Here is a 22369-nt window from a genome sequence, read left to right on the forward strand (position 1 = left end):
CACCCTCCTCCACAATACTAAACCATCTCCCTTAACTCCCTCAGTCTTGACTCCAGACTCCTCTCCTTCAATTCAATGGAATTCAACAAAAAATTCAATAAATGGCTACTCTCTGGAAGGCACATAGTTGGTACTAGAAATACAAAGAAGAAGAAAAAAAGAAACAGTCCCTGCCTCTGGGGAACATATATTCCTTTGGAGGGATACAAAATAGACCTAGATAAGTAAGTAAATACAAGATAATTTAAGGAGGGGGAAGCACAAATGATTGGGGGAAATCAAGAATTTCAATTAGGAAATGACACCTGAGTTAAACCTTGAAGGAAGCAAAAGATTCTAAAGGATAAGATAAAGGAGGGGAATATATTCTAGGCATGGAAGGGAGTCTGGTCTAAGGCAAAGAACCTGGATATGGAATATTTACTTTGAGGAATAGCTAGTGGGTCGGCTTGGCTGGCACATAGTTTGTGAAACAGGGCAGGTAGAGCCATATTGTGGAGAGCTTTAGCAATTTGTCTTTTATTTTATTTTATTTTTTATTTTTTGCGGGGCAATTGGGGTTAAGTGACTTGCCCAGGGTCACACAGCTAGTAAGTGTTAAACGTCTGAGGCTGGATTTGAACTCAGGTCCTCCTGAATCCAGGGCCAGTGCTCTATCCACTGCGCCACCTAGCTGCCCCCTGTCTTTTATATAAGAGCCAATAGGGAACTACTGAAGATATTTGAGCAGGAGAGTCCCAAGGTCAAACCTTGCCTCGAGAATATTTATTTGGGACCTATATAAGGGATACATTAGAGGGAGGGGAAGAAGGAAGAAGAAGGAGCAGTTAAGATTCTCTTATAACAGTTTTGGTGAAAAGTGATGAGGGTTTTAACTAGAATCATAGAGCTGGGAGTGAAAAGAAAAGAGTGAGCTGTGAAAGAAGACTTGATAACTTGGCAACTGACAAGATTGGGGGATAAGTGTAAGTGAGGAAGCAGGCTCAAGGATGACGCTAAAGTTGTTACCCTGGGTGACCGGAAGGATTCAGGAGGTGCCTTCAACATCGACAGGAAAGTTTGGAGAAGGGGTACTAAAGGAGGGAAAGATAACAAGGTCCATTTTAGATACACTAAATCTGAAATATTTATGAGACATCCAGGCCAAGATTCTGTCCAGAAGGCAATTGGTGGTATGGACCTGAAGTTCAAGAGATTAGGACCAGATACATAGAGAGCTAAGGGTAATCTGTAGATCAGTAATAATAGACTCCATGGAATCTGTTCCTGTTGTTCATCCTTTGTTTTGGAGGAGGACCAATGACATCACGAGGGTGATGTCTTCAGTTTAACGTGAATTGGATTTAAGTGAGGCAGAGTTGTACAGTCATTAGCCTTACTCTCTTTCCCAGAGTCATTAAAGTCCAGTGTCAGGACAAAAGACAAAATAACAAGCGATGGCCCGGAATGAGTGGGTGACCTTGGTGTCTTTGATGTCTGACCAAGCTCTAAATGCTTCCCAATGCCTGCCTCAGCTGCCTTCAGGACCATTGCAACAAATTGTTCTCATCTGCCCATTCCTCTGGGGGGAAGTTTTCACATGCTTGGGGTAGATGCCCCCCATAACTCACCAATGTCTTGCCCTCAACCTGGTTTAGCCCATCTGCTGAGATAGTTTTCCTGGAGTGTGGCCAATGCACATGCTTCACCTTCTTGGAGTCACAGGAAAGAATTGGGGGAGGGCGAACACCAAAGGTGTTTTTTCAGCATCCCTGAAAAAAGGGCTCAGCAGGGCCCTCATACCAGAGGAGCTAGATCTCCCTGAACACCCCATACACAGAGAACCTAGATAAAGAAGAGAAGGCTCCCCAGGACAGAGCTACACTTAAGATATTCAAGATGGATAATGATTCAGCAAAAGTGTCTACTAAGTGCCAGGCACTGTGCTAAGAGCTTCATCAATATTAAACCATGTGATCCTCACAATAACACTGGGAGGTAGGTACTATAAGGATCTCCATTTTACAGCTGAGGAAACTGAGACAAAGATTAAGTGACTTGCCTAGGGTCACAGTCCTAAGTGTCTGAGGCCAAATTTGAACTCAGGTCTTCCTGACTCTAGGCACTTTATTCATTGTGCCATCTGACTTTTTTTTTTTAAGTGAGGCAATTGGGGTTAAGTGACTTGCCCAGGGTCACACAGCTAGTAAGTGTTAAGTGTCTGAGGTCGGATTTGAACTCAGGTACTCCTGACTCCAGGGCTGGTGCTCTATCCACTGCGCCACCTAACTGCCTCACCACCTAACTTCTTAAGGTAGAGAAGTGAGAAGAAAGTGGAGAAACAGAGGCAGCAAACAGAGGTGTTTCTAGGAGTTTTGATATCAAAGGGAGGAGAGATATACTGTAAACAATAGAGGATGAATACCAGAACCCTGGCATGATTCCACTGCCCCCCCCAAATAGTGCCAATCATCCAAAAGCTGAGTGAGCTGCAGACTATAAAGGAGGAGATTTTTAAAAGCATCTATACTGGGAAAAAGAGAAAAATCGAGAAGACAGGAGCCTTGCTCAGAGCAGATGAGGCAACAACACCTGACAAGAAAGTGAAGGAGGAGTGCCCCATCCTCATTCTGCTTTTGTTTTCTCTGTCAAGGGGAATGACTTTTGGACTAGAAAGGCCAGGAAAAAAATAAAAACATGGTTAACAGGGAGTTAATATTGAGATAAATAAGTGGAGTGAGAGACGACGTAGCTGTTGTGGAGGAATTAATTCTAGCTGCCTGTCCCAAGTGAACTCCATCCTCAGGTACTGAAAGCAGTGGTGGGTGTGATGGGTGAGTCACTACCAGCAATATCTGGAAAACTGTGAAGAACAGAAGAGAGGAAGGGGCCAACTGCTGGCCACCAAGCATTGATTCCTGGAGATACTGGAGAATGCAACATGAAAGAGATGCTAAGGAAATGTCTAGAAAAGTAAAGGGTTGGCATGGATTCCAAGAGAATGGGTCATATCAGGCTGATCCAGCATTTAGTGCAGGGCCTGGCACATAGTAGGCACTGAAAACAAAATGAGATCAACCAATCAAACATTTTTATCACAGGGCCGCTAAAGATGGTAGATCAGAGAATGATGAAGCTAGAGTTTACTTAGATTTTACTTATAGAGATTACTTAGAAAAGCATATGATAAAGAATGTCCTAATATATATATATATATATATATATATATAATTTTTTTTGTGTGGGGGGCAATGGGGGTTAAGTGACTTGCCCAGGGTCACACAGCTAGTAAGTGTCAAGTGTCTGAGGCCGGATTTGAACTCAGGTACTCCTGAATCCAGGGCCGGTGCTTTATCCACTTCTCCACCTAGACGCCCCAATGTCCTACTATTCTTATGGAACAGATGAAGAGTTAGGAGATAATACAGGCAGGCAGATGCTGAAATGGTTGTATGACTTACTCAAGGGATATCATTAATACAGCTAAGTGGTACAGTAGATAGGACCTGGAGTCAGGGATACCTGAGTTCAAATCTGGCTGTAGACAGTTACCCTGAGCAAGATCTCTGTTGAATTCAGTTTCCTCATCTGTAAAATCAGCTGGAGAAGATAATAGCAAACCACTCCAGTATCTTTGCCAAGAAAACCCCAAACTGGGTCATGAAGAGTAGTACATGACTGAAAATAATTGAGGAACAAGTCAACTTGGCAGGAGGTCTGTAAGAGAGTGAGTCAGGAATTTGTGCTTGACCTTGTTCTATTTTCAAATAACTTGAAAAATGACACAGACGGTGTACTCCTTTGCAAATGACAAAAATCCAGAAGGGATCATTAATACCAGGCGACAGTCAGAATTCGAAAGGTCTTGACAGGATAGATCACTGGGCTGAATTTTCCGAGATGGAAGTCAGCAGGGATAAATGTAAAAACTTCCACGGGAGTTCAAAAAATCAACTTCCTAAGTCAAGGATAGAAAATACAAAGTCAGCAGTTTATTTTTGAAAGATTTGGGGATTCGGCGGACTTGCACTTCAATGAATCAGCAGTGTAATGTGGAAGTAGACAACGAATGCGATCCTGGGCCACATGAAAAGAAGCAGAGCTTTCAGGAACTGGGAGGTGATAGTCCTTCTGTATCTGTCCCGGTTAGATCACACCTGGATGATTATATGGGGAAGCAAGCAGCACAGTGGGGTAGAGCTCTAGGACTGGAATAAGGAAGATCTGAATTCAAATTCAGCCTCAGACACTTACTAGCTGTGCATGACCCTGAGCAAGTCATTAAATCTCTATTTGCCTCGGTTTTCTCAACTGTAAAGTGGAGAAGGTAATAGCATCTACCTCACAGGGTTGTCATGAAGATCAAATGAGACCAACATTTTTTTAAAAAATGCTTAGCCCGGGGGGGGGGGGGCAGCTAGATGGCACAGTGGTTAAAGCACCGGCCCTGGATTCAGAAGTACCTGAGTTCAAATCTGGCCTCAGACACTTGACACTTACTAGCTGTGTGACCCTGGGCAAGTCACTTAACCCCAATTGCCTCACTAAAAAACAAAAAACAAAATTTAAAAAAATTTAAAAAAAAAGGGGGGGGGCGGCTAGGTGGCGCAGTGGGTAAAGCACCGGCCCTGGAGTCAGGAGTACCTGAGTTCAAATCCGGCCTCAGACACTTGACACTTACTAGCTGTGTGACCCTGGGCAAGTCACTTAACCCCCATTGCCCCACAAAAAAAAAAACAAAAAACAAAAACAAAAATGCTTAGCCCAGTACCAGGAACATAGTAGCCACTATATAAATTCTTATTCCCTTCTTTCTCCCTTATTATAATCGACTCTGGGTGTTTCAGCTTAAGATGGATATTGATAAACTCAAGAGTGTCCTAAGTAGGGTAATGAAGATGATAAAAGGTCTTGAATCATATGTAGATTGGTTGAAGGAACTGAAAATGTTTCATCTGGAGAAGATTGAGAGTAAGAGGGCAGGGGATATCACAGTTTTTGAGGATGTGAAAGAGGGATTTGGCTTGTTCTGTGTGTGATCCTGGAAGGCAGAACCAGGAGCAAAGGGAGGAAGCACCAAAGGGACAGATTCATATTTGATGTCAAGAAAAAACTCCCAACAGAGGTGTCTAAAAATTAGAATGGATTGCTTCAGGAGGGAATGGGGTTCCCCATCATTGAGAGTCTTGAAGCAGAAGCTGGAGGATCCATTGTCAGGTGTGTTAATATGGGGAATTGATTTGGGGGGGATGGGTTGGACCCAGGCATGCATTGGCTGGCATTCAAGGAGGCAGTTGATAAGGAGAGATTGAAGAAAGCAGGAAGGGGATGACTGAAGAGGTGGAGACTCCTGTAGGAAAAAGGAGAGAGAATATGGCAGGGAGTTGGACACCTCTACCCCAGTGACTGAGGCAAAGGAGGAGAGAATGGAGCATAATATACAGGCAAAATAAGGGGAAAGGTGGAACTTCTAGCATGTGTCTTCATTTTTTTGGTAAAAGAGGTGGTGAGGTCCTCCACCAAGAGGGAGGAGAGAAGAAATGGTATATTTGTCAAGGCGTCATTACTCACAGAATGGTTTCACAAAGAAGTGGAGGAAGGATTCCAAAGTAGAGGATAATGAACTGAACTGGTCGACTCAGGTCAAAGCTGTGAAGGGATCAAAGTGAGTCTAGCAGAATTGATGGGTGGGGGTCTGGGGGAAGATAGAGTGGAGGGATTAGAGGTCAAAATGAGTGTAAAGGCTAGGTGTAGGAGAAATGAGACAGAAGGAGAGATAGAAGGCTAGAAGATTACAATCAGCAAGAGGAATTTTGGTGTTCACTATCATGGAAGTATGGTAGTTTGGCGTGATGGTGAGATGCAAGATGTGACTGTCCCAAGGGGCAGATGAAGTGAAATGAAGATGCAGGTCAAGGGACTTAAGGAAATTGATGAACGAGGAGGAGTTAAGGAAATTGATGAACCAAAAGGTCAGGGCATTTGAAGTAACATGACTGTGTATGGGGAAGTCTCCAAATATGAGGGCAAGGATTAAAATGGAAAGGAAGACTGAGTGTCAAATACTGATCTCCTTGAGAATGGAGAGTATGTGGTTTGTTTGGGGTGTGTGTGTGTGTGTGTGTGTGTGTGTGTGTGTGTGTGTGTGTGTACACACTCACATATATACAATCTTTCCTGATGGAATGCAAGTTTCTTGAGAGCAGGAACTTTGTATCTCCAGGGTCTAATGCTGCTTAATAAAAGCTTAATTGATTGGAGGGAGAATGAGCCAGGGAGATGATGGCAATAAGACCCTGGATATAAGGTGATTGTTATTTGTCCTTAATTCTCAAAGAGGATCATGATATCGGGACGATGTCATGACTTTCAGTGAATTGGATTTAAGTGAGGGAGGATTGTGCAAGGTCACCCACCTCACTCTCCTCCAGAGCCATCCGGGTCCAGTGGCAAGATATACATCAGGATGATTAGAGATGGCAATTAGGGTTAAGTGACTTGCCCAGGGTCACATAGCCAGTAACTGTCTGAGGCCAAATTTGAACTCAGGTCCTCCCAACTTCAGGACCACTGCTCTGCCCGCTGTGCCACCCAGCTGCCCCATATAAAGTGATAGAGACAAATGGAGTGAACCTTAAAGGAAGAGAGCTTGCTGAGATATGGTGACCAAGAGACAATTTGAAAGTGGTAGCATTGTGTCAAGGGATGTGATGGAATGGGCACCTAGTACTGGAGAGGAGCCATCTGCAGGGTCAAGTGATCATGACCACCAATAGATGTAAAGACAAAAAGAAATCTAAGGAGAAGGAGAGGAGTTTGTTAGCAACCTGTTAGTGAACGTTCAAAGGAAATTAGTAGAAGGGTAGGACTGAAGTGAATAAGGATGAGAGTATGGTGAGAAGTAGCTAGAGAAATCTGTCTTTGCATAGGGAGGTAGAAGGAGGCAGTGGAAGTTTAAGTTTACCAATCATAAGATAAGGTAAGATGTATCATGGCTATAGTACTTGCCTTCTCAGTGGATGGGAAGGGGATGGAGGAAGGGAGAGAATTTGGAACTCAAAATTAAAAAAGAAATTTTAAATAGCAAATAAGAAAAATGAGATAGGGTAAGTTCCCTCCCATATGACTTTCCACTTGCTAGGTATATAGCTTGCGTGTATCGTTATTTACTTGTTGTCACCCCCATTAGAGTGTAGAGTCCTTGAAGGCAGGAACTGCTTTTGCTTTTTTGTGTGTCTCCAGTGCTCATTACCTGGAACACAGTAAGGGCTTAATAAATGCTTGTTGACTGACTGCAGAGCAGCTGTCAGAGCAATGAAAAGAACTTCCATGGCTTGTCATTGTAAACACAGGGAAACTGAGGACTAATGGGCTGATAGAGAGAGCAGGGCATTCTGGCCAGATCCATGGACACCTGTATTAAACTGACCTCATTCAGTGACAGGCCCAGAGGCATATCAAGATGATACCATCCTCATGGAGCAAACGCTGGGCTCATGGTCGCCAAGTTCCCAGTTGGGTAGGGCCTCTCATAACTATGACTCTGAGGCACCCTTTGGCACAGACCCTCCATTGCCCCTGCTTCCCTGATGTTCAAGATCTCTTATGGCACTGAGGCTCAAATGACAGCTACAGTGACCAAGTCCCCAAGGGCTGAACTAAATTAGACAACTCAGGATGGTGGGTGATGAGGCATACCTTAAAGACCACCTCCACACCCAACACACACACACACACACACACACACACACACACACACACACACACACACACACACACACACACACACGAAACGAGCAGTCTGCTTCATCAGAAAACCTTCCCTAACCAGCTGGACCAAAAAACAGACACACTCCACTCCAGTACACCACTGGGAATTCAGCTGTACCCTAGGAGAGTGGCCTCTATCCCCCATTGTACTAGTAGCTCCCTGAGGATAGCTTGGCTGGGGAGAGAGGGGTGCCAGGACTCTAAATGGGCATTGTTGAGCTCTGCATAGAGGGAGGACTCTGGACCTGACATAAATGAAGGGGCAACAGCTCTGGACCAAGACATTTCCATCCTTCCCTCCCTAAGAGACTGTTTACAGGAAGCTTAACTTTCACTTAACTTTCACTGTAACAATGTATGTTGATTCAGCACAAAATAAAGGCATAAATGCCACAGAAATATCTTTTATGGCAAAAACATGTTTACAAAGTCAAAGTGAAAAGGTGTCCCTCCTTGCCCCGTATTTAGTGCTACACCCGAAGCAGCTTCCTTTCTTACTTACCCTTAGTCCTGGTTCTGACACTCTCTGTTGATTGGTTGCTCACTTACCTGCAAACTCATTGAAGTGGTTGCCAATGTCAAAGGCTTGGTAGTTGTAGCCGGCATATTCATAGTCTATGAATCTTACATGACCTGCAAAAAGAGCAACACAGGATAAGGATCAGGAAAAGACAGGGAAAACTTTTTTAAATGTTCTGAGTGGGTGTTGCTACACACCCTGGCTCCTGGCCTGGGGGGGGGGGGGTCATAGTCTTTCCACACTGACTCAAGTCTTGCCCCATCCTCCAGCTCCCCTTCCCCTTCACTGGCTCCACTAGCAAGTGCTCCAGTCCCATTTCTCCCTTTCTCTCTAGATCCAGAAGTCCTTTCCTCCACATTGAAGTGATCTAGAGCCAGAGGATTTGGGTTCAAATCCTGACCCTGATCCTTACTACCTATGTGCCCTTGGGCAAATTACTGACTTCCCTGTGCCTCAGTTTCATCATCTGTAAAGGGAAAAGGTTGGATGTGATTGCTTCTGATGTTCCTTCCTGCCTTACATTTATGATTCTATGATCCCCCTAACTTTCCCCATTTTTAAAAAGGCACCCAGCATGACAAAGATTAGAAATCATCTCAATCCTTTCAGGCAGGGTTTGTATTAGGAAAGTGAGGGATTCTTTCTCTAGAGGTCTTGAAGTATATGACTGGAGGCAGGGGGATGGGCAAGATGACCTCAAAATTAGAGCATTTGAGCATCAGAAGGGACCTCAGGAGAAATCTAGTCCGATAGATATTCTTAAGATCCTTTGTGGACCAAGAGGAAGAGGGAAGAGGAGAAGGGCTAGGGGAAGGAGCAGAATAGGAAAGGGAGGGGCAAGAAGTAAGTGGGAGCAGGAGAGTGAGAGGAGAAGGGGTAGTGGAGAAGGAGGAGAGGGGGTAGGGGAAAGGAAAATGGAGAGGAAGAGAATGTGTCAAGACAAAATAGAAAGAAAGACAGGATGCTTTTCTAAAAAATGGCCTGGGCACCAGGCTGAGAGCCCTCGCTTTCATCCCTCTGGTAGGCCACTCTTACCTTCAGATCCATGCTACCAAGCCACCTCTGCCTCCTTTCAGTGACCTTCCCCTCCCCAAAAGCAACAGGCCAGAGAGATGCCCACCTTTCTTTTCATTATAGATGATGTTCTTGCAAAGCAGGTCATTATGGCAAAAGACTATGGGAGAATCCAGCTGGGAGAGGTGCTCCTTCAACCAGGCCATTTCCTGCTCGAGGACTTCCACACTGGGTATGCTCTGGGAAAGGCTAATTCAATAGGATGTGAGGTCAGGTATGAGGGAGGATTAGGAGAGTGGTGTAATGGATGGAAATAACACTAAACTGAGTCCCAAGAGATCTGAACTCTGGTCCCATCTCTACCAGTCACCTGTGTCATGTCTTTAAACAAGTCACTTCATTTTTCTGGGCCTCAGTTTCCTGATCTGCAAAATGGGAGTAACAGTGACTCTCCTGCCTACTCCACAGGGCTATTATGAGGCTCAGATGAGATTTTTTAAAATAGGAAAATACTTTGGGTATCACAGAGTTCTACACAACTAAGGTATTATATTATGCAAGGGAAGACAGGTAGTGAGATCTGCTGGGAAAGAATTAGTAATGAAAGGTCAAGCCTTCAAAACCCAAACCAAGAACAGGATGACTATAGTGACAAGGTGGAAAAGAAAAAGGATTTCTCAAGACACAAAGAAAAATCTCTGAGATAAGGTTAGCCTAACTGTAATGATACACTGTCTACTGCCAGCGAAAAAGAAACACTGTTCCTGGATAGTCCTAAATGAACCAGTCATCAGGGGAGAGGAGCCTACTCCTTAGTATATCTTTTCTCTCCCCTCCCTCCCTCCCTCCCTCTCTCTCTCTCTCCTCCCCCTTAATGGCTCAATTTATATGCCAACTCCTCCATGAAGCCCTCCATCTTCCTCCCAGATAAAAGTGTTTTTTTCTCTCACTTCAAATTTTCCTAAAGCAGTTGGGATTTCTCTTTTGCCAGATCACATGTACTGTTCCTGTGCATTGACCATATTCCTTCCAAGTAGAATACAAGCTTCTTGAGGATAGAGGCTCTATCATCTTCTATCTTTTTTTATCCCCCATGCCTATCACAGTGCCTTGCGGATAGGTGATTAATAAATGTTTGTTCAATTGAATTGAATTTGTTAAATATGCAATCGTGCTAGAGTTGAGAGGAAACTTAGATATCATCTAATCCGGGACTCCCTTATTTTACACACAACAGACACCCAAACGACCCACCCTTGAGTGCTTCTTGGGATACAGGGACAAAGATATCAGTTAGGTTCCCTTGGGTCTGAGGGATGTAGCTCATTTCAGAACCATCTAGAATGCTTCTTTCCTGTTTGCCTGAACTCATTTGGAGATTGGGTTGGGTTTGAATGGGCTGGATGGCTTGGACTCTGGCTCCTAGAAAAGCACATTGGTTTGTGTACAGGGTAAAACAAAATATTTGGCCCAGTCCCAGTAAAGTTCAGAGTGAACCAATCAGTGAAGGGGAGGAGGCTTGGGTGAGTGTGGCTAACCGTTGTCTCTTTAATTCACACATCTATTTATTTGTGTTTTATCTTGCAAGGCAAGTTGAACACAATAGGAAAGGAAGGGAAGATTTAGAGACCTCATCTTCTGGACTCCCTCCAGCATGCAATGACCTCTTGAGGATGGTACATTCCCAGGAGGCCAAGCCACTGGACCAAGTACCCATGGATATCAGGTCATTTTTGTTCTGTGAGCCCTGGACACGTGGCTTCTAGAACATAGAACATTAGATTTACTAGAGTGGGTCTTTGGGATCATAGGATCTACTGCCCCACCCCAAACCAACACACTCACACTCACTGGAAGGAAGATGGAAGGAGGAAACAAGCTCTGGCAGAGCTGGCCCTGCCTCTCCTCTACTGACATTTGGAAACACTGGATCAAGTGCCTACCATCTTCCATCTTGACTTTCTCACATCCATTTGAGGATTGTAGGTAGCTTTGGCAACTTTAGTATCTATCAGCACCACAATAACATACTCAGTGGAAAAATATTACTCTTGTAGCCAGGGGGAGGGTTGAGAGGGGCAGGAGAGGAGAGAAAGAAGCTACAGAAGGTGATAAGATAAAACTCTTGGCACTCCTCCTGCACTGGGAACTAGAGATATTCCAAGAGGAACCTCAAGGTAATGAGAACAGTTCTCTCCTTTGAACCCAGGAAAGCTAAGTGAAGGTTTCTCCAAACCAGAAAGCTGCAGAGGGCAGGGGTCTCTGTCCCTACAGTAGATGGATTCTCCCCTGTGGATGAGTTGATACCTGCCTATGTGTATCCTGTCAAAAGTCAAACTTCACCACCTTCCCAGGCTGGAGCCTCCTCCTGAATTCTTAAGGTTTTGTTTGTTTGTTTTTTGCCAGGCAATGGGGGTTAAGTGACTTGCCCAGGGTCACACAGCTAGTAAGTGTCAAGTGTCTGAGGCCGGATTTGAACTCAGGTACTCCTGACTCCAGGGCCAGTGCTTTATCCACTGCGCCACCTAGCCACCCCCAAGTTTTTATTAACAGAATTATTATTCTTCCCAGTCACTATGGTTTAAAAATTCAAGTCAAATCATTTTCTCTTTGCCCTTCCCACCCACATCAACCAGTAGCTACACTGTGTTTATTCTAGCTCTGAAATATTTCTCAAATCAATCCCTTCCTGCCCATATGCACTGTCACCACTCTAGCTCAATTTCTACTGGCTGTCTGCCTGGCTCTCCCCTTTGCCCATCTTGATCATTAGTTATTTGTTTACTTGTTCCCCTCCCTCCCCCATTAACTCTTCAAGAGCGGGGCCTATATCATCTTTTACCTCTATATCCTAAAAGGCATCCAGCTAAATGCCTTAATCATGGAAGGAACTTAATTAATGCTTGTTGAATTGAATTGAACTTAGACTTTTGATACCTGTTCTCTTCTGAGTTATTGAATAGCCTCTTGGCTAGTTTTCCCGTCTCCAGTCTCTCACTCTTTCCAATTTGTCCTACACACTAAGACTAAATTAGTCTTCTCACATCACCACTTTGATCAGGTAACTCTTCTGCTCAAAGGGTTCCTCACTGCATCCAGAAGAAAATTCAAGCTCCTTATTTTATTTTAACCTCTCTGGATTGCATTTTTAAATTGGGGGGGGGAGCCTAAAAGGGTGGACTATGTGGCATTTAAAATTAAATGTGGTCACCTTATTTCTGTTCCAAGTTTAGGGAAAATTAGCTGGGGTTTCTAATATATTGCTACTTATAAATTAGAAGCTTTAGCACCAGTTTTTGGACATTAAGTATTTATTATAGCATACCAAATATTAATAAAGAGAGAACATGTGGCTCAGAAAATTAAGAAAGCCTATCTAGCCTAGAGGAGAGATAGAGCTCAGCCTGGCTTCCTTCTTTCTCCAAGTCCTCCACTGAAAGCACATCCAAGAGCTTCACTCCTGCTTCCTGCTCTCACGGAGAGCCACCCTTCCATATAGTTTCAAGCTAATTGGCCAGCATCCTTCAAATTGATTGGTTTACTAGACTTGAGGGTGGTCCATGAGCAGACCATGCTGAGGTCAGAGTGCAGAGAACACACCCTCTGAGGACCAGGCTTTCAGGTAGGTGTGGTTTTAATTAAGTTAACTTTAAGTGAGTTAATCAGCAAAGTCAATCCAATCAATCTTAATATTACCCTTCCCAGCAGGGGGCCTCTGGGTGTGTGTGTGTGTGTGTGTGTGTGTGTGTGTGTGTGTGTGTGTGTCTGTCTGTCTGTCTGTCAGTCAGTCAGTCAGTCTCTCTCTCTCTCTCTCTCTCTCTCTCTCTCTCTCCCCCACCCCCACCCCAAACCCATTATTTTCTCACAATTAAATGATCTCCAAGTTCTATCTCAACACTGACATTCTATGGTTCCAAGACTAAAATAAAAGCTCTTTATAAGTGTTTAGGTACTACTTTGATAATTTGCTATTTATTATTATTTTCTGGTCATGGGGGGAAGACTTTTTCAATACCCTATTAACAGTATGAAAGGCATATGAAATAGGAGACATACAAGGACAAGAGGAGAGAGAGACAAAGAGACAGAGACAGTGAGAGACTAGGATTTTTCAACAGTGACATTTCAAGGCCACCCAACATTAAATGTCCCTAAATAAGTGCTTTTTAATGATTAAGTGGGATGATATGGATAAAGTCACCCTTGGTTGGAGGTTGGGAGAAAGTCACAGTGGGAATGGCATTAATGATTCTTTCTCCCCCACCTCTCCCTTGTTCCTTTGGGTCAAAGAGCCTGAGCTCGCACTGATTAGACAGGGAACTGTCTATGAGAGGGAATGGAATATAGTGGGGGGAAAAAGAGCTGAACCTAGATAGACTGACTTGAGAGAACTGGTTCTGAATCCAGTCTCCACTTGCAGACTGTGTGACTGTGGGCCATCTAGATATTTCATCTCTTTGGCCCTCAGTTTCCTCATCTGTAAAATGAAGATAACATTTGGACCATCTAATTCCCAGGCTTGCTGTAAGGAAAGTGCTTTGTAAGCCTTCACTACAAAAATGTGGGAAGAGACAGAAGAGGCTGTTGTCTTGGAGGCAAGGAGAGCCCCTTTCATTCTTTCTCTGCAGGTTGTGGGGAGGCAGGGATGAGAACAAGGTTTTGTGGGGGGGTTAGTAGGAGCCTTGGGGTTATGGATTAGGGAAAAATTTAAAAAGGTGAAGGACCCTCACTGATATAGGTGAGATATGGCAGGTGGAGAGTGGCACCTCCTTCCCTCAAAAAGGACATGAGGGTGTTGTCATGACTTATGATGAATTGGATTTAAGTGAGGAAGGGCTGTGCAAAATCACCAGCCTCACTTTCTCCTTCAGAGCCATCTGAGTCCAGTGGCAACATATACAACAGTATGACTGGAGATGTCCCTATGCAGGAGGAGACCTTGACCTTTTAAACTAAGGCCTTTCCCAGGTCTCAGTTTGCCTGAGGCAACACCCATTCAGTGATTAAAGCCAGGTAAAAAAGGAGGCAAAGAAAGGCCTTTTTTACCTAGGTGACACAGTGGATAGCGCACTGGCCCTGGAATCAGGAGGACCTGAGTGCAAATCCAGCCTCAGACACTTAGACATTTACTAGCTGTGTGACCCTGGGCAAGTCACTTAACCCCAATTCCCCCCCCACACACACACACACACAAAGGAAAGATAAAAGGAAGGGGGTGAGGGGGAAAGATCCTAAGGGTTTCTGGCCTAAAGAGATACAATTGCTAATTAGGCTTGCTCTGAACCATCCCTTGAGAGGGAAAAAGAGAAGAGAGTTCGTTGTCTAAGATGGGTAGGATCAAGAGCCTGGAGGTGGAATGGATGATCAATTTGTGCAGGTAGGCAAGTTCTAAAGGGAAAGGAATAGGCCTGGTGGTTGGAGGATGTCAATCCTTCTTCATCCCAACTCTGTCATAGGATCTTATCCAAGTGATCAGTGGAGGGAAAAGTCCATCAGGAGATCTGGGTTTAATTACTGACTCCTTATACATCACATTGGACAAGTCCCTTAACCAAATTCTCTCTACTTGTATTTCCTCTTGGGTAAAAAAGGAGATCCCTTTCCTGACCTTCTCAGTCTTGCTCAGAAGGCATGAGGCCAGATGCCATTTCCCCAGATAGGGGTGAAAAAAAGTGTCCTAGAAATCAAAAAAGATTTATTCTGTCAGTTAATCAAGAGCCTGACATGAACTTGGTCTTCTCCAACCAGCTCACCCCTACCAAAAGACAAACAAACAGCCTCTGAATTCAAAGGGCAAGGTGTAGAAAATAGCTGAATATGAGAGTTAGCACACACTGAGGCTTTACTACCTACCTCTGTGACCTCTCTGGGCCTCAGGTCCCTGCCACCTCTGGATCTATGGCCCAGGTATGTCTTTCTCTTGGGTTTTAGGCACTAATTTCCCAAGCCCACTAGCGTGAGGAACCCAAGCCAGACCTAACGTGGGGAGGGTAGGTCAGGGGTTCCTGACTACAGCTCCTTTCTTTACCTGGAGTTGAAAGAATTCTTGACAAGAGTGAAATAGCTGTACATTTTGGGCCACAGGCCGGGTTTGGGCAGACAGCCGTTGGCATGGATGGCATGGATCTTTGCCATTTCCCGGGCAATCAGCCTATGGTAAAGCACAAAGATGAGGGTCACAGTGGAGGTTGTTCACACCTCCATACTCCCTTGTCACTCTTCCAAACATCCCCCATTGCCTCCTGAGCCAGAATGGGAAAAGGGTCAGGGAGGACCACCCACTTGTGATTTGGGGCAGGGGGATTCTGAACTCTTTAAGACAGAAGAATAAAATGGGACCTTCAGGTTTGAGGTTCCTGTTCCATTTCCAAAGTTGGACCCACAAAAGAGGAAGGACTCTTTCAATGCATGAGCTAATGGCAAGTTGAGTGCCCTTTGGGGGCCTTAGTTTTTTTCAGTCATAAAATGAAGCCATTGGATTGAATCAAGGTCGTTTCCAGCTCTAATAGTAGGAGTTGACAGTTGACCTTCAGGGCAGTCTTTTTTTTTGTTGTTGTTGTTCGTTTTGTTTTTTGGTGGGGTTTTTTTTGCAGGGCAATGGGGGTTAAGTGACTTGCCCAGGGTCACACAGCTAGTAAGTGTCAAGTGTCTGAGGCTGGATTTGAACTCAGGTACTCCTGACTCCAGGGCTGGTGCTTTATCCACTGCGCCACCTAGCCACCCCCTCCTTTTTCTTTTAGTAACTCTTTTCTACTCAGTCCTTCCTACAACATGCCACCCCCCCCCCACCCTCCCCAAGCCATCTCACATGGATTTATAGCAGCCAGGATAGTGTACCAGAAAACTATTGGATTTGGACCCATAAAACCAGACTTTAAATTACTTATATATTATCTTAAGGTTTATAAATTTTGTTTCTCACATTTAGTCATCATTAATGCCATTTTACATATGGGAAAGTTCATTTCAGCAAGACTAAATGACTTACTTGCCCAATGCCATATATAGCAGGCAGCGGGGTAATACAGTAGATAGGTCTGTCAGGCCCAGAGTCAGGATGACCCGAGTTCAAATCCAGCTTCAGACACTTACATGGGCAAATCTCTTATTCTTTCTTTGCCTTTGTTTCCTAATATGTAAAATGGGATAGCACCTGCCTCTCAGGGGTTTTTGTGAACATCAAATAAGATAATATTTGTAAAGCACTTAGCATAGTTTCTGGCACATAATAAGTCCTTATTGTTATTATTATTATTATCATGGTACAATAAAAGGAACACTGGACTTAAGGATCAGAAGACCCAGACTGTCCCATTTAATAGCTCTCTGTCCCCTTTGTCACTTTATCTCTCTGGGTCTCAATTTCATATCTGTAAAACAGTGATAATGGTCATTGGTGGCCACTGCCCAAGAATGCCTAGTACATTGTGAGAGCTAGATCTGAAGGCTTCTGATAGGTTTGAGCCTCAGTTACTCATCTGGACATAACAATGACAGTCACATATTGGCCCGTGGGCTCGTCATGAGAATCCGAGGAGATGACACCGGTAAAGTTATATGTGCATATATGCCCATGTAAATATGAATAGAGCTTTGGAGGCACTAAGTAAATGTGAGATGTTGTTATAATGACTCTGTGCAGCCTCACATAAGAATAGAGTGGGCATAAGTGTGTATTTGTGTGGGGAAGGCTGGAGAGGGTACTTGGCATAGGCGGAGTATTCCTCCTGCCCAGCTTCCTCAGGGTTAGCCTGATGCTTCTTTCCAGGCAGGAAGTGCCTGCCTCTTATCAGGCTGGCTAAGGCAGGGAGGTAGGCCCAAGATAGCCTCTCCTCAGCCAAGGGGAGTTGATGTTGGCATCAGGGTTCCAAGGACACACAACAAGCCCACGTTCTCATTTTGAGCTCTGTTGTGGATGTGGTCCAAGGTCCTGGGAGGGAGCAGAGGAAGAGGGGAAAACTGAGCTGGGAAGATCCAGAGGGGAGTCAGAGGGAAAGCCTTCCCATCCTGAGCCCCTAGGCCCTGCTGGATGGCTGGGATCCCTTTGGGGACCACCATGCTCTTGCTGTAGCTCTGGGGCCTATCCCTCGATATCATTTCACACCCCCCCCCCCAAGCCTCCAACATTCTCCTTCTCTGCCTTTGCCTGTTGCTTGGATAATAATCACAGGCTGAGCACAACAAAGGCATTTGCTGTTTGAAACCTTGTTACCATGTTGTTCTCTTGCCCCACCTCCCCAAAATGCCCTCCCCCTCTGTGCCTGGCTCCAGGAAGAGGCCCAGCTGACAGTGCCCCCCAGAGGCAAAGGGGCAACCCTGGGCCTTGTGAAGGGGAGCCCACCCCGATGCTGCTGCTGCCCTCCCCCACCCATCTCTCCCTGTGTACAGTGGAAAAGGTGGGGGCGGGAAGGGTGGCCGGTGAGGGTTTGAGAGATCAAGGCCAGCTTTGGAGGTTGAGAATGAAGCCTGGGGTGGGAGGAGAAAAGCTGGGCCAGGGCTCCACTCCCACAAGGCCAGAGCAACAGACCTGCAAACATAGCTCTTCCACATCTCCCTTCCCAGAGGAAGATTCTACACAGAGCGTCTCCTTGAATATCAATAGAGCTCTTGTCTGGAATAGCAATGAGTGTGACATCTACACTCAGCATTTTTGGAGCTGGAAAGCCGGGGCAGGCAGAGAGAGAGGTCTCCCCAGGTGATGAGCGCTTTTTGGGGTCACCTCTTTCTTCTCCTGCCCCGGGCAGGTGTCTCTGGGGAAAGAATCGAGGAGGAGGCTCTGACTAGCACTGGCCTGCCCATGGTTGGGAGATTTTCTGCCTTTCTCAAAGAATAAAGTTCTTCCTGCTAGCTGACCCAAATCCCTTCTCTAGCCTGACAACTGTAATCTCTCTCATCAGGGATGACTGACAGTGATTGTCTTCCCAGGTGGGGGTGGGAGGGGTAGGATTCTGCAATGTTTGAGAGTTGGGAGGGATGCAAGAAAAGGGCTTCTGGCAGCTTCCTACCATCCACCCTGTCCCTAGCATAACTGAACAGGGCTGGGGCATGAATGAGGGCCACGTTCAATAATTACTAAACTCCCTGTTCCCATCTGCCAGGCAGAACCTCCTGTTCTTAGCCCTCAACTTTCAGACAGGGGTGGGGTCAAAGGGGGGAAAGCAACTTTCACCGGCCACCTTATGGGTGGTTTTCTAAAGAAATTCTTTGCACACTTTTGCAAGTGTCCAATGCCCCTGATGAGCAGTTCCCCTCGAAGAGGTGTCCTCTCCAAGGGAGAGGGTAGGGAAACCCCTTTTGTATTCTCAGTTCACCCAGTTGATTGGCTGAGAAAGACTTGCACGTGTGTGCACAGGATGCACACTTGAAGCTATAACTTAAGATGGCCAGGTGAAAGAGAAACAGCCTAGAAGACTCTTAGTCTGTAACCAGCAGAAGCCTTGGCTTGTTCCCACACTTTCTCCCCAATCCCCCCTCACACCTAAGGCCCCAATAGTTCCCAGGACCAGCTTTCCAGATGGCATAGATTTTGTTGCCCCAGATCCCATCCCCCGGTGGATCTAGGCATGATAGTCAGCATTTAGAGACTGAAGGAACCTTAGAGAATAACACCTTCATTTTACTAAAGAAATTGAGGGCCAGAGAGAGAAAGGGACTGCCCAGCCTCTTGAAAGGAAGGACTTGATACAGCAGGAGTAATAAGGAGTAAGGTGCAAAGTTGGAAATAGACCCCAGATTCTATAACCACTAGACTATACTGTCTCTTACCAATGCCCAATGACTTAACTAAGTATGCTCCTCTTTTCACCAGCTCTTTGAGGAAGGGTCAACAGGGTATGCATTTAGGAGAACTCAAAATTCTTCCTTTGCTATCTTTCCCAGTTTGGCCTTAAGTATTGGGTTCAGTGGAATAGTGGGAAGGAAGCTTGTTTAAGAGTGTCTCCAAGCCCTCCCCCCCCTTTCTATAGGAGCCCTGGCCCAGAAGTGGCTACACCTGGGCTTGAAACAATTAAGCACAGGCATCTGGGTTTTGTGGAGAAAAGCCCAGCTCCCAGAATCCCCAGGCCCAGGGATCCAGAGGGAAGCCCAGGTTGGAAAGAGTTGTGCCACCCTTTACAGGTAAGAGTTCAGGTGGAATACATACCAGTTCTGGGATGGGTCCCTGAGAAACCCCAAACACTCTAGGGATTTGGATATAGTGCCTAGCACATAGTAGGCACTCAATAAAATATCTGCTGAAAGAAATCGTTGAATGAGTGAGCCATTTCTAAGGTTTTCAAGGTGTGGGTATGTCTAGAAGTTGAGATTGGGATGTAGCCTTCCTTTCCTCAAGTCATTGTGGTTTGCAGTGTTTCAAACAAAATATACTCAAGAAACCAGGGTTCTGTCCATTTCTACCTCATTCTGCTCTCCCCTCCTCCATATCTCTGAACCTGTCCTGTTGGCCAAGAAAGCAACTGATGAGCTTAAAACTCCAGTGGCCTAAAATGAGACCAGACGGAAGCATATCATAAATACACAATCTCGGGGCAGCTAGGTGGCCAGTGGATAGAGCACCAGCCCTGGAGTCAGGAGGACCTGAGTTCAAACCTGGCCTCAGACACTTAACAGTTACTGGCTGTGTGACCCTGGGCAAATCACTTAACCCCAATTGCCCCACCAAAATAAAATAAAATAAAATAAAATAAAATAAAATAAAATAAAATAAGTAAATACACAATCTCTGAGCCCAGTGATTTCCCCACCACCAATTCAAATGGTTCCCAACCTCTCCCTGGACTCCCCGAGCCCACCTCACCTGAAAAGCCGGGGTTCCAGGATATGCTCAGGCCCCAAAGCCATGCCTGGGAGAAACTCATAGCACAAGCCATTTTGGAAGGTACAATAGAGTTTGGGTGCACAGCCATGGGCCCGAAGGAGCTGGAAGTTCCTGACCTCATTTTCCCGGTCCACCAGAAGCTCTGTCCGTTCCCCATAGACACGGACCAGCACTGCGTCCCTCATGTCATCTTCCACAAAGCAGGCCACCAGCTTGTTGGTGATCCCATCGGTGAATCGCTATACAATTGAGGAAATCGGGGAGGGGAGCTGAGGGGGAGGGGAGGAGAAGGGCCACTGGATTTCCCAGCCCCACCATCCCCACTTAGAGTTCTATTGGAGTCACTGTTAATTTGTGTGCTGATGGGAATAGAGTCTACCTAGAATTGCTATTTCAAAATTTCCAAAAGATCCAGGATTCAGTTGGGCGTTCCCTCCATTGACATGAATTGCATCCCCTCCCTGCCTTAGTAGTTGTTGATTTTTTTTTGAGGTGCTATGGCCAAAATGATCTATCCCCTGGTGGCCAACCTCTTTTCCCATTGAGCCTTTCTTAGCTTAGCTAGGGGAGCTCTCAGACAATAGACACAGCCCTTAATGGGGCTTTTAGGAGGACCTGCCAGAGCTTGTCTTCTGCTGTCATAGCCTTTGAGAACCTGGAGGCACCTTCGGGCCATGATGAGGCATCAGAGTAGGACTTTTGTGGCCCCTAATCACTAGGATTCTCCCAGGTATACCAAAAAATCCATCAGGTATTTCCTTCCCACCATTGCCCTCTCCACTTTCCCCCAATCCAATCAGTCTCTTTGCTTTTTCTCCCAATGCCTCAGCTGTGCCAGGCGGCTATGGTTGAGCCTATAAAAACAGCAGACTGGCCATTCTATCTTCACTGCTGGTTGGTTCTTCCTCACAACTTGAGCCTCAGGATGGAAAGAGTTTTGGGGTTCCATAGAGGTTAGGCCCTTACTCCTCTCCCTTATCCCCAAATGAATTTCTTCCTTCAAGTTAGCTCAAAGACAAACAGGGCTGGCAGAGGGAGCAAAGCAGGAGCCCCTTCAGACAGGGGCCTTTCTCAGCTAGGGCTAAAAGGATGCTAGCCTTGGACCCAGAAGTTTTGTGTTCAAATCCCAGCTGTGACACTCATTGGCAGTATGATCTTAACCTGAGTGTGTCACTTTCCTCATCTCTAAAATGGAGAAAATAACATTTGCACTACCTACCTCACAGGGTTGATGGAGGGAATCTCAGGGTCAGCCTTAAAGTGCTATAGAATACTATTATTACCCTTTTCTCAGCTGGTTGTCTGAGGCAGGGAGCAATGTCGTCGGAATATCAATGAGACACCTGCACCTTGTCTTGGGTGGAGAAAAGGCAATTATTCCCAAGGTTGCACAGATGGTCCACAGGGACTGATCTCACCAAGATTATGAAGGGGGAAGTAAGGCACACAGAATAGCACGCAATTTAGGTACTCCACTGAATAAGAACATTTAGAGTTAGAAGAAACCTAAGAGGTCAAGGCAACTTACTCATGTTGCAGAAGAGGAAACTGAGGCTCAGAGACATCATTATTGGCTTAAGGCCACAAAGGTAGCTAATGGCAGTGGCAAGGCTCAAAGAACCCAATGGGGTCTCCTAACCCTGATGTCAGTGCTTTTTCTACTACACATATACTGCCTATTTCCTCTAAATGAGCCCTTCCTGGCACACAAGCATGCAGACACACTCTCCACCTCTGGAATGTCACTTTCCAAAGTCCACCTTGGACCTTCATAGCAGCTTCCACTCCTTGGTCAATGTTCCACCATGACCACTGGAACAGAGTGTCCTGCCATTCTCATGAAACAAGACAGAGGGACCCAGCCTTTAACATTCCTCTTGGGGAAGACTGGATGTTCTCCTCTCAACGAGCAGGCCCTGAGGTGGAATGGGGTGTATGCACAGAGGTGATACCTTTTTCCGCAGAAAAGATGTGTCAACTGGAGATTCAGTCTAGTTCTACTTGGGTAGGAAGTATCCTGTGCTCTACTGAGGACTATGATGACTCCTCCCTTCACCTTCCACTTCTTGGTCAATGTTCCCATGTAACCACTGGCATCCTGCCATTCTTATGAAATAAGATAGAGGGACTCAGCCTTTAACATTTCTCTTGGGGAAAACTGAATGGTCTCCTCTCAGTGAGCAGGCCCTGAGGTGGAATGGGGTGTGGGCACACAGGTGATGCCTTTTTCTGGAGAAAAGATATGTCAGCTGGAGACTCAGTCTGGTTCT

At 45.5% G+C, this 22369-nt stretch overlaps 1 protein-coding gene across 2 annotated transcripts in view; it reads right to left on the reverse strand.

Annotated features, from left to right (window-relative positions):
* Window positions 1-22369, reverse strand: part of ETNK2 (ethanolamine kinase 2) — a 32777-nt gene that overhangs the window by 8974 nt on the left and 1434 nt on the right. For both annotated transcript variants that reach the window (XM_044004070.1, XM_044004072.1), the window contains exons 2-5: window positions 20079-20338; window positions 15312-15434; window positions 9390-9532; window positions 8299-8382 (exon numbers count right to left, since the gene is read on the reverse strand). In XM_044004070.1, the coding sequence (XP_043860005.1) occupies window positions 8299-8382; window positions 9390-9532; window positions 15312-15434; window positions 20079-20338 (610 nt within the window). The remainder of the gene's footprint in view (window positions 1-8298; window positions 8383-9389; window positions 9533-15311; window positions 15435-20078; window positions 20339-22369) is intronic.

This window comes from Dromiciops gliroides, chromosome 4 (genome assembly GCF_019393635.1).
Source record: "Dromiciops gliroides isolate mDroGli1 chromosome 4, mDroGli1.pri, whole genome shotgun sequence".
Classification (NCBI taxonomy): Eukaryota; Metazoa; Chordata; class Mammalia; order Microbiotheria; family Microbiotheriidae; genus Dromiciops; species Dromiciops gliroides.